Source organism: Thamnophis sirtalis, unplaced genomic scaffold (genome assembly GCF_051295495.1).
Source record: "Thamnophis sirtalis isolate CommonGarterSnake01/CBP01778 unplaced genomic scaffold, rThaSir2_p1.2 scaffold_3, whole genome shotgun sequence".
Classification (NCBI taxonomy): domain Eukaryota; kingdom Metazoa; phylum Chordata; class Lepidosauria; order Squamata; family Natricidae; genus Thamnophis; species Thamnophis sirtalis.
Genome location: NW_028261383.1, coordinates 107,064,479 through 107,077,402, shown reverse-complemented (window position 1 = coordinate 107,077,402; position 12,924 = coordinate 107,064,479). Strand labels below are relative to the sequence as shown.

The window sequence follows — 12,924 nt, the reverse complement described above, 5'->3', positions numbered from 1 at the left end:
AGGTCAAGCTACCAAAAGATTTAAAGCACTATAGCTTTATTTCATCAGGACATATTCTAAACTCCATTCCCTGGTGATGCTGATAGATTTGTATTTTATTGCTTCTTCTTCAGATTGGAGAATATAAGATGATTGAAAACAGAAGGTCCTCTTACACTATACTCCTCTAAATGTTGGGTTTATGTGTGTGTGTATGTATTCTCTACTCAATGAATGAAACCTGTGAATAATACTTTTTCTGGCATTTCTTACTCAAATTTGCTGTAGAAATAAATGTAGTTTTACCACAAGGCATACTTTTATCTAGGGATCTTGAAGTCAATCCTTCTCACTCTTGCTTTCATCTTCCTTGGATACAAATTGGCACAGTGGTTTAGTCAGTGGTGGGATTCAAATGATTTAACAACAAGTTCTCTGACCTAATGACTGGCTGGGTGGGCGTGGCCCTGGTGGGCATGGCCATGGGGTGTGATAGGTAGCACTTGCCTCCTGCACCCCCCTGGGAGCAAAAACAGGCCATGGGGAGAACGCCACACCCCTCCATGCCCCATTTGGCCCTAGTAGGCTTCCCTGCACACTGGAAAGGGTGGGGCAGGAAAGGGCAGGGGCAGCCAATTTAACAACCGGTTCGCCTGAACTGGCTGAATCCCACCACTAGTTTAGATCCTAGTAAATGTCTATACAGTAAATTAATGTAATTCTCTTACCAGCTATTGTAAAGCTCCACACATGCAGAATTTTCCTCCACCAGTTTGCAAGATTATTTTTTTTCCCTTGGATTCTGATAAGATAGTTCACTTTATAAGGAGGAACAAATAGGAAGATTGAAACAAAGGGGAAAGATGGCCCCTTTAGACATGTATTTGTTTTGATGCAAGGGTGCTATTGCTATTCTATTTTGATGGTTATTGACAAATTAAAAAAAAAAAACATTTCCCCAATTCAGATTTTATCCATTTGGAACTTCTTATGGATTGTATGAAATTGTAGTTCCTCTCACAAAATTACAGAATTTGGTCCTTTGAGAAGTTCTGTACTGAAGTTTTTTTTTTTGTGGAGGAAGAAATTCAGCAGGGACTCATAAAAATAAAATCTGAACTTTTAACTTTCAACTTGCAAATTTGATCCAGATAGATTTGCAATAGATGTGATTAAAAATAAATTTAATTTTTCATTTGGTTACCTACCAGATTGTTTATTCTGGTTTTAAATAGACCATTACATATTTAACTATATACATTCACATTTTTAGAATAGTCTAGGGATGCATCTTCCTATTGTTCCACAGGAGTATAGATCAATTTATGAACACTTTCCTAAGTTGACATTTTTTGTCACTGTTTGATTCATTAAATAGAAAATGTATCTTCAAAGTTTCTCAAACATATATCATTCTAATTGTCATTTGCTAATGTTGTTTTTTTCTAATTATTGCTCTCTATATAAATTACAAGTTAGTATAATGATTAAATATACAATTAATATTTCACTTGTCTGTTATGCTTGGTGTTTTTTTTCTTATGTTGTCTTTTAATTCATTTTCAGAATGAAATAATATAGGAGTATATGAACATAATAACATTATCTAATTATTCATCTTGGTTGATAGAAAATATACTATTAAAACATTTTGTAAGCTTATTAACTTCTGTTTATTTCCCTCTAATACCTGTATGATATGCTTTGTTTTATTTAGTATATTTATGTCTTCCTTTCGTTTGTCATGGAGTAAACTTTACATTTCTAAACAGTCATGTATTTAGGAAATTAACAGATTCAAACATCCTCAGGACTGGCATGTAACTAATTCACAAGTTGATAAATTTCTTAACTCTTTTGTAACGTTGGAACATGTTTAAGGAAATAATTCATTTCTAGTACAAGGAGGAAATGATTACATAACAAATTATATGACAGCTATTGATTTAAGGCTCAAATTTACAAATGCTGAAATTGATCTATTTCTTTTGAAATGCAGTTCTAAGCCTACTTATGTGGTAAGTAGAATGTAGTTTTGACCTAAAGGTTTAGGATTAGTTGTTTTTTTAAAAGATTGGATAATTCAGAGATATTTCCTCTTTATCTTTTTTTCTTTCTAGGGCCTTCAAATCATCACAGCCAGTCAACTCTGAGACCACCTCTTCCACCACCTCACAATCATACTCTATCTCATCACCATTCTTCTGCCAACTCCCTCAACAGGAATTCCTTAACAAATCGGCGGAACCAGATCCATGCACCAGCTCCTGCACCAAATGATTTGGCCACCACTCCTGAATCTGTTCAGTTACAGGACAGCTGGGTTCTGAATAGCAATGTGCCACTTGAGACCAGGTAGAAAAATGTTGATGTTTGCAAATTGATTTTAATAGCATTCCTTTTTTTAAGAATGGCTTTGAGACAATTTACGAGATTAGTTTGTTGAAATTTCTAGAATCTAGGAACCAATTCTTTGGGCAGCATGTTCGCATAAGTCATTTTTGTATTGTTTATTAATTTATTTGATTGGTGTAAATGGCTATCTCACATAAATGATTCTTGACAGCTTACAATAAAATAGATTTAAAAATATAAATAGTATATTAAAATTCTTAATATAAAATTTAAAAAAAAACACAGAGCAGTTGAGTTTCTTAAATAGCTATCAATAAAACCAAGTGACAGGCTTTATTACGCTCCAGCCCAGCCACAAAACTAAGTTTTTAGGGTCTTGCAAATGGTCAGTACATTCAGGACTAACCTAATCTCAGGTGAAATTAATTCCACAATGTGGGTGCCATAGCACCTTCTTCCTGTAACCAAGTTATATTTAATTATGTATAGCCCTTCACAAAGGGCCGGGTGCTAAGGATCTGGATGTTAATACCTAATGATATCAATAACAGAATTTTAAGCAAGTTCATTACCATCAAAAGGACTTTGCAATGTTTCACCTTGTTTGAACCCAACTGATAAAAAAGAGCCTAGTCTGGTAAATAATCATGCTGTACATAACAGTATAATGTAACCAAAATCCTAATTTTTAATCTGCAGAGTTCTTTAATTAATGTTAATCAGTTCAAGTTATCCTTGTTGGATACATATGTATTTTTCAGACATATTTTGCATATCTAACAACTAAAATTAATGTCACATATTCTACTCCAAAGCACAGGAAGGTGTTGCAAGGGTATACTAAGTGTTACTAATGCATTATGCATTTGTCTCCTTCTGAGGTAATAAATAGACTAATTTGAAAGTAAATATTTTGGAAACCTGAAAAAACAATCACTGATTCAAGACAAACCAAAGTATAATTTTCATTTATACTTCATCCAACATGCAGTCTTATTTAAGTCCTCGTTATGTAGTCTCAATTTGATTCCTGCAGGCTAATGCTAATGTTTTGAAAAGTTGTGTGTTCGTTGACTGTGACAGAAAGGGAAAAACTATTTAAAGATTTTTTAAAAAAATACTGTTATTAATTTTTGTATTTTGCTACTTCTTAAATTTCAGAGCTTGTTTATAAATGCATCAAATATACAATACAATAGCAGAGTTGGAAGGGACCTTGGAGGTCTTCTAGTCCAGCCCCCTGCTTAGGTAGGAAATTTGCCATCATTTTCATTGTGTGAAAATATGGTCTGAGCCAGAGTTTGGGTTTGTATTCAGATTTATCTAAGGCATTAGTTTCAAAATGTTCCATGTATAAGTTTGCGATGACAGGTGAGAGGGGTGATCCCATGGGTGCTCTTTTTGTATCTTTGTCCATTATGGATGAAGTATGTGTTGGTTAGGCAGTGGTTGGTCTTGTCCAGGATGTGTTTAGGGGGATTGTATTTGTTCTGGATAGCTGTCTTTTATAGGCACTTGGGTGAAGAGGGATATGACATTGAAGCTCATATGTAGATCGCTGGGTTGTAGGTTTTGTTTCTTTATTGTTTCTATGAAGTGGAGTGAGTTTTGTATGTGTGAGTTTATGGATTCTGCGTAGGGTTGGAGTTGTTTGGCGAGGAATTTGGCAAGATTCTATAGAGGTGAGCCTATGGAGCTGACTATGGATCTGAGTGGTGTTCCTTCTTTGTGTATCTTGGGGAGACCATAGAGTTTGGGGCATCTGGAAGATTTCTCTCTGGAGATGATTCTTTGCTGGATCTCTTCACTGATGGGAGAGGCTTTTTTTTTGGATTTGGTGGTTTTTTCCAGGTAGGTGGTGAGGTCTGTGTTTAGAGATTTGTAAGCGGGGTCTTGGAGTAGGTTGGATAGTTTGGCTTGGTAGTCAGACGTGTTCATCACCACTGTGGTGTTACCTTTGTCTGCTGGGAGAATGATTATGTTGTTGTTTTTCCACAGGTTGGTGAGTGCTTCTTGTTCCTCTTGCTGTAATTGCTTCTTGGTGGATTACTGGAGCAAAGGATGTTGGTGACTGCAAGTCTGATATTATTGGCTTCATCTGGGTTGATTTTTGTGAGCGTAGCTTCAACTCCGCATGTGATGCCTTCTGTGGGGATGTGTTTAGGGGCGACTGCAATGTTGAATCCTCTGGAAAGGACATGGATTTCAGCTGTGGTGAGGGTTCTGTCTGATATGTTGTGTACTGTTTGTTTCATGAGTTGCTGTGGAGGTGGGTTGAGCTTCTTTTGTTTTTCTAGTCTGTGGAGTTTGTTGGTTTGTGTGTCTGTCTTGTAGGAGGTTTCTGTTTCAGCTCTCCAGATGGCTACTTGTTTGGATTTGTCCCAGAATGCTGGGTGGATTTTGTTGCTGAGTTTGAGGTGAAGAGTGAGTAGGTCCTGGTTGGTTTGGTCTAGTAGGAATCTTTTCCTGTGGACTTCGTTTCTGATCAGGGCTAATTCAGTTTTTTTCAGGATCCTTTCGGTGGCTGAAGTTTTAGAATGGAATTTTAGTTGGAAGCATGTGGGGATCAGGCTTTTGTCTCGGCATTTGCGTAGGAATGTGAGGTCACATAAGATGGTGGCTCTTCAGACTTCAAGTTTCTCTTAGGTCCTGATGAGCAGGAAGGTTTCCTCCCCGTAGAGGTAAGATATTTGTTTTCGTAGATTTTCATGGGTGTAGATATCCTGGTCTTGTTGTATTCGGGTCTTTTCCCGTTAAGATTGAGATTGTCTTGGCAACATTTTGGCAAGGTCTCACGTACCATCTTCAGGCTAGGTTTTGGGATTAAAGTGTGGTCGGAGCTGCCATATTTCTATAAATCTTGGTGGGGTTGTGTGGAGTGCTGGCATTGTTTCAGTAAGTGGATTGATCGGTTGTGTGGTTGTATCATGATTGGTAGATTGGTGTTGGCTGTGTGTCCATTTGTTTCGTGTTGTAATGGCCTGGGTGGTGGGTGGGGCTCGTTTCCAGATGTCTGGTAGCCCTACCCACCATCCAGGCCGTTACAACAGAAAACAACAAGGGACACACAGCCAGCACCAATCAGTACCAATCTACCAATCATGACACAGCCACACATTCAATAAATCCACTTACTGAAACAACGCCAGCACTCCACACTCACCCCACCAAGATTTATAGAAAGACAGCAGCTCCAATCACACTTTAAGGTGAAAACACCAGCCTCAGGATGGCAACTGAGACTTCGCCAAAATGTTGCCAAGACAATCTCAATCTTACACAGAAAAAGACCTGAATACAACAAGACCAGCATATATAAATATGTATATGTAAATATGTGTGTGTGTGTGTGTGTGTATACATACATACATACATACATACATACATACATACATACATACATACATACATACATACATACATACATTAAGATTGGGGAACACAGTTGAGAAGACTGAGGATGGAGGTCATTATAAGTTATTTGACCAGACAAGAGGGAGTACATGCATTCCTTTCTAATAATTTTTCTGTTGGCGCCACCTCCAAAACCAAAATATTACAGAGAATGCCACTTCTAAAATAAAACATTTACAGATGATCACCCAGAATTAGGGCGAACAACACTACCGGATGAGATAATCTGGATCTCTTTAATCCCTGTGGTAACACAAATAGTGTCCCAAGTCAACAGGATTCTAGTCTTATGGAGTTGGTCACAACAGATATGCAGACAGTGCCAAATCTAAACAGGACATTCAATGACAATGTGCAAAGTGGAATTTGTTCGGCTAAGAACAAGAAATAAAGTATTTATGTAGTCAGCTTCAAAGATCTGACATCTTGCTGTGGATGGATTCATTGGTCTTTGAATAGGTTTTATCCAGGGTGCATCAAGTGAATATTTATGGACAAATTAGTAAATCTACCACTAGGTTCTGTGACTTGTACTAGAAAAAAATGTGAAAAAGTTGAATCATAACTTCTCACTTCTTATTTTCTTTGGTATGTATATACCTAGCACAATAACTAAACATTTAAGAATATTGATTGGGGAATAAAAGAAATCAAAATGAGAATGTAGGTACCTGGCTTATTTAGCTATATTCTATGCTAATGTTATCAATACTGGCTTGTAATCTCTCCAAAGCTTTCAGATCATTTTTTTCTAGTTTACCCACCCATAAATGTTGAATATTAAATATGTTTCCTGTTACTTTTAGAACTTTAGGAGATTTTATCTTCATAACTACAGTCCTGTTCAGTAGATTAGAGACTGGTTCATGAAGACCTTTGAATGTTGAGAATAGGCTCCAAAAGACAGTGAAAGCAAAATGAAAATAGAAGAAAAAGATTTATAGTAACAGAATATCAGCTCTGCTATGTAATTTTCCAGAGCATATTTCTTTGACTCAAGGAGGTTATAAGAGATAAGCATTTTTGGACAGTTGCCCAGACCTTGTTCGTTGCTGCTGCCAAATTTGTTGAGAATAAGTCAGTGAAGATGTGTTGCTTAATCTTGGATAGTATGGTGAATCTAGCGTTTATTGCTGAGAATTGCATTGATGAAAATACTGATTTGTTTGGACACACTGAATCTTTGAAGTTTCTCATTTCCTAAACTAGATGGCAAAGGGCTATAAAGCAGTTAGCTATTTCAGAATTGTATGGATTTTTACTTATGTATAGACATAGCCTAGCTGTTTTCTAAGATTTGGTGTGAAACTGAGGCTTAAGTTAATATGTTTTCCTCAAAGCATATTCTTGAAATTTCCTTGATCATAACTAGAGAATCCTTGAAGTTTAAAAAAATATTTTGTTGTAAAGATCTAAGGAATAATTACAACAATATTGCTCAGAAATAAATTTAATTTCTTAATCAGCCTTTCATCCCAAATTAAAGGAATTACAGCCGGAATAAGAAATCAGTGGCAGAATTTCTGTGGGAAAGATTAAAACAGCCTTAAAAAAAATAGTAGCTTTATTATATAAAGCTATACCATTTATAAACTTGTTATTTATTTATTCATTCATTTATCAAATTTAAAAACTGTACATCTCTCTCATAGAGGAACATTGGGCAGTATACTGATAAAATATTAAAACATTAAAAACAATGTATAGAATTTTAGAAGGCAAAGATTAATTTAAATTTGGTGTGAAAGTGAATTAAAAGATGGGATAGAGTTTTCAGAGTGCTAATCAGCTCCACAGCTTTGTGCTTCTATGTGAACCCCAAGCAAGGCCACAGAGCCTTATTTTCACATCTTTCCAGAAGGCCAGGAGGGAGGGAACCTGCTTCACCTCCCAGGGAAGGGGAGAATATTCCAGAAGGCAGTGGCAATGACTGAAAAGACTCCTTCCCTGGACCTCGCCAGTTGAAATTATTTAACAGACAACATCCATAACAGCTTCCCCTCCTGACTGGCAGGGACAGGATGATGTAACAGGACAATGATGAAAGGAAGAAAATGAATTTATGCACTGCTGCTTTCTAACTTCCTACAGGCAGCGAAATGAAGTTCTCCCTATTGCAATGATGCTGTGTATACACATAATCTTGGTTCAAAAAGTACTGACACTCATGCCTTTGCCAACTTTCAGTCCTTTCTTCCTCTCTCTGCCTATACTTCCTGAATTAGTCACTTACTGTTAGCTGCTGAATGGCAAACGTCCATCCTGTCTTTTTTCAAAGTTTGAAATGAAATTGGATATAAACAGCATGATCATGTCTATGAAAATAATATAACTCTTTATCACAGAACAATAAATTTAATAACAAGCACACAAACATAGATAAGAAAAAATCTTCATTGTGTTGTTCAGGTTTTTTGAATGTCATCCCAGATAGATTTTTCCTCCCATTTTTTCTAAGAATAAAAAAAAGATATACCTCTTTCTACTTTAGCAGATGTCAATAAACTTTTTTAAAAATAACTTTTTTTCTATGAATCACTAAATTTATATCAGCCAATTCTTGATCCATAATTTCTCTCTTCTTTTTGGGACAATTTCAGCCTATCTATTTTCATCAGAGAAGCAAGGAACAACTGAAACCTTTCACCTGAAATTTTGTTTTATGGCTTTAACTTATTGAATTGACATTCTGTTCCCAGCTGACCATAATGTTTCACGTTGCACTGCACTTTAATTTAGCAGTTTCCTTTGCCTTCCTTGAAATGTGGCAGCTTATTAATCTCAATATTGGGGCTTCTTCATATATACAACTTACTTAGAAAATATGCTGCTCATTTATTACAAAGAAGAGTTTTCTGCTTTGATTATGGTCTGCACCTCTTTTCTTCCCTTGTTAACAAAGAATAATGCAATTGTACAGTGTATAACCTCTCCCCAGATATTTAGAGTTCAAAGTTTTAAACTCTTCAGTGTTATCTTTGTAATGAGATATGTACTTTCCCCTAGGTAATGCAAAATGATAACATAAGGAAATGGGATTTCTCAACCATCATGTATTTTGTTTTGATTTTTGGAAATTCTTTGCAAGTTTGTTAGAATTCCTTGGGAAAATAAAACTGGTTCTTATGGGAGATAAAGTATATTATCAGTAAAACTGATATGAATATGTCAAGACACTTTCATTATTTTAATAGTTTCTTGCTGTAGCTTTAATATTAGGTGCAAAACTCGGTTATATGGCATTTTGTGTGGAGATCATCTGAGCAGCTAAACTGAGTCAGCAGTTGTTTAAAGAGGGTCAGTTTTGACCCAAAACATATATATTATATAAATGCAGAGCTCTAAGAGCTAGCAGGGAGACAGGTTCTTGGGACATCTTTAGAAAAGCATCATCCTTCATACCACCAAATTCTTGAGGCTAACCAAGAGATGAACAATAGCAAGATGGGAAGGTTCGGTTAGGTATTCCTTCCCCAGTTTTGAGTAACTGTCTCATATAAGGTCACTCCAATTTGGCGAATAAAAATATTTTAAACATTCTTACATATTCACAAGCAAGCAAGCAAGCAACATGGAATGACAGGCTCATAGCTATGTTTGTGTTTTATGGACTCTGTTGTTCGCTGCTCTGTTTTGAATCTTGGTCTACTTAATTGAATGCCATTGGTTTTCAAGGGAGGAATGTTTACTTCAGAAGAGCAGCAGATCAATTCTGTGGTGGGAATGCAGCAGACCTACCTTTTATTAGTTGCTTGTTAGCTTGAAACAAGTTTTTCTTTTGCAAGAATTTCTTGCCTTTTCCAGTTTGCAGGAGTTCATATTATTAAGGTGCATGTTGAACAGCCCAATATGCAGTATTTAATTTAAGTAAAATGATTTGAGATTAAGTAAAGAAAGCAGTTGTTCATTTAAAGACATCAATACCTTTGACAGAGTTTTCATGAGAGCTATAACGATGGCACTATATTTTTCCATGCAGGTTTACATCATTACTTCAGTATATTAAGCTCTTTTGTTAGAAAAACTACAGATGGGGCCATTTCAAAATGCCAATCAAAGGCATAATGGCTTATAAATTAGGGCAGCCCAAAAAGCTATTATATATTTTCTTTGAAATAGTATTTGTCAGAAATTGCACAATGCCAATTCTCAAGTCTGTGTGGTGTTATTTATATTAGTATAAATTAAGTCTGCATTACTGTAATTAGCAATTCTTTATTCTGGATAGAAAGAAAAGAAGTTTAAATAGCAAGATAAATTAGTGCTATTCTTGAGTGGTTCAAGAATATGTTCCCTTCATTTGCCAGCCAGAAGTGATTTGTGTATTTTTAAAATATTTGTTACTTAATGCAATTAATTTCAGGCCATTGGCAGATCCTTAGGTCTTGTCTTTACCAAGGAATGTTATATTGCCCACACAATATCACATACAAGGAGAATTAGCAGAATATATGACTGAGTCACTCCTTATAAACATAAAGTAAATTACAGAAATCCTGTTAAGATATAAAGTACTATAAACAACGTAATAAATAAAATGTATAATGTTGATAAGATGATAACTTTATGGGCCAATTTAGGATAATTTTATAGCCTTTTAAAAAGGTTATGTTATAAATGATAGCAATATAATTTATATGGATGTTTAGACAGTATAATGCCTGAACATAGCAATGTCCATGTACAGATACATCATTTGGTGTTTATCAGGTCGTCTTCTCCCACTGTATTTTAAATTGCAAGCTTGCTGCATAACATATCAGACCCTTAGGCATTCTTAAGAAATGAAAAATGTGTCGCTATCACCTAGTTCTTGTTTAGAAATATGCTAGCATTTGTCCAGAACAATGGAAAGGTAAGCAAAGGACTTTAGAAACATTATAGGCGACCAGAGAGGGAAGCAGAAAAATACCTCACCAATTTGTCTTCAGGTAAATGAAAATGTTTGACTCAACATGGCCACTGTTACAGTCATTTTGTTAATAGGCAATTCCCATGGCAACTATTGTATAAGAGTCCTTGTATGTGCAAATTTGAAATCTGACTACAAATCCAAAAACCTAGGTTTTTTTTAAAAAAAAATCCTCTACAGTAGGGTGGGTATATTGCTTCCCGCAAGAACATACTGAACATTAATTCTCATTTTTCAGTATACAGCTGTACTTTCAAGAGTGTTTGATAAAGCAAATTATAAAGTCCCTGAACAAATTCAGAAGCCATAGGATATGAGGATAGACTCTATTGTACATTAATAAACGTCTGAAAAACATGAAACAAAGCTTTGAAATATACACAATTTTCAAATTATAAAGTTCTTTCAAATATCCCCTCAGGGACCAATGTACAATTATAGGAGCTCTGGAACTGAGAGTAAGTACTACAGTGGTGAATGTTGTTGAAATGAAAATGTTCATGATAACAGTGTAAAAAAAGGGTGCTAAGAAATTAAAACCGATGTCTACAAGCTTCATGAATGGATATGAGTGTGGCAGATGCAATTAAATACAAGCATGTTAAAAGTTAAGCATATTTCTGGCAAAGCAATATATAAGCTTCACATGTACTTTAATGCAGTATGAGCTGGTAGTGATTGATCAGCAAATGATGAATTGTTTTAATGCAATGGGTGCTTGCTGTTAAAAATGGGGGGGGGAGAGTTATTAAAGTAGGTGGCGTACAAGCATTTTAAATACATTAATTCCATGCGTTAGATCAGGGATGTCAAACTGGTAGTTCACGGGCCAAATATGCCACATGCAGGCCACGGCCACCCCAGCTCCGGAAAGACAAAAAAATGTTGTGATATATCACGTGATGCAGTCGACTTTGAAAACCGTGCTTTAGATCATTGGGAAGGAAAGTGAAAATTCTATAATTATCAATTTGTATTTAATAATGCACAGGTGAGGATGCACATTTGCTAAGAATGGGAAGGAAGGAAGGAAGGAAGGAAGGAAGGAAGGAAGGAAGGAAGGAAGGAAGGAAGGAAGGAAGGAAGGAAAAGTGTTGATTCCTTGAAGACTAGACTTTATAGCCTTGAAGAACTAGTGATACTAGGGATCTTCTCACTTTCTCCCCCTTTCTTATCCTATTATCTCTTTCTCTAGCCTCATTTTCATCAATTTTTTCTCTTTCTTCTTCCTTCTCATGTGGTTACCTTATTCTATCATTCTATGTTTCACACTGCTAAATATACAATAAAGCTGAAAAAAAGGTTTAAAAAAATAGTGGGGACAATCAGTTTAATTACTTTTTCCACCTCTGCTTTATATTTGCCAGCGTGAAACATAGAATGATAGAATAGAGTAACCTTCCTTTTCAAGAATGAAAACAGATGCCTTAAAGGCTTTTGCATTGATAGCATACAAGAAAGTCTTTAAGGAATGCTCAAAAGAGAGCATATCCTCTTGCTATAAGGGCTATGCTATGTAGCAGTATTAATAACTTTTCTCTTTACTAACTGGTCTCAGATGAACAGCAGAAAGGAAAAAGCACGAAGAACAGTGTCTTCATATTCTGGGCTACCACATAAACATTTTCTTTTTCCCCGTGTGACAAATTGAATGTATCTCTTTGACCATTTTAATACCCAGAATGCTGGACCAGATAAGGTATTTGGCTGATCCAGCAGGGCACTATATTACCCAAAACTATATGCAATATTAAGAGATTTGTATTTCTGGTTTAGTAAGATTTTAAAAGAACCATAAAAACCACACATCTGTTCTAAGGGAACTACTTGTTTTTGTTCTTCTTTTTCTTACAAAAAAGAAGACAAGTTCTAGCTGCCTTAAAGTCTACTTCAATAATTACAATAAGTCCTGCCTTCCCTGTTTTGCTGCTAGTTTTAAGACCACCTATCTGTAAAACCTAGGAAGGCTTTAGGAGTGTTATATAGTAAGCATTATCTGATGCTTCTCTGCCACTTTTTTTTAAAAAAAATATTAAAGTGTGTTTATATGCGGCTCTAAATGGTGGGGGAAGCAATTAAAAAAGAAATGAGAACAGAGCTCTGAAATATCTTCAGGCAATTTATGAATCTATGACTAAGGTACTTAAAAATGTGTGTGCCCATCAACTTAAAAGATATGTTGCCAATTTTCATATTTAATAACATCTTTCAGAAATATATAGAGAAAAAATAATTTCTAATGTAGGAAGAGGGAATATCCAGCT

General features: G+C 35.6%; 1 protein-coding gene across 1 annotated transcript in view; it reads left to right on the top strand.

The window, feature by feature from the left end:
- The window catches only part of TENM2 (teneurin transmembrane protein 2), a 928,661-nt gene that overhangs the window by 655,873 nt on the left and 259,864 nt on the right, over window positions 1-12,924 (top strand). The window contains exon 6 of the mRNA XM_087709674.1: window positions 2,100-2,334. Within this exon, the coding sequence (XP_087565800.1) occupies window positions 2,100-2,334 (235 nt within the window). The remainder of the gene's footprint in view (window positions 1-2,099; window positions 2,335-12,924) is intronic.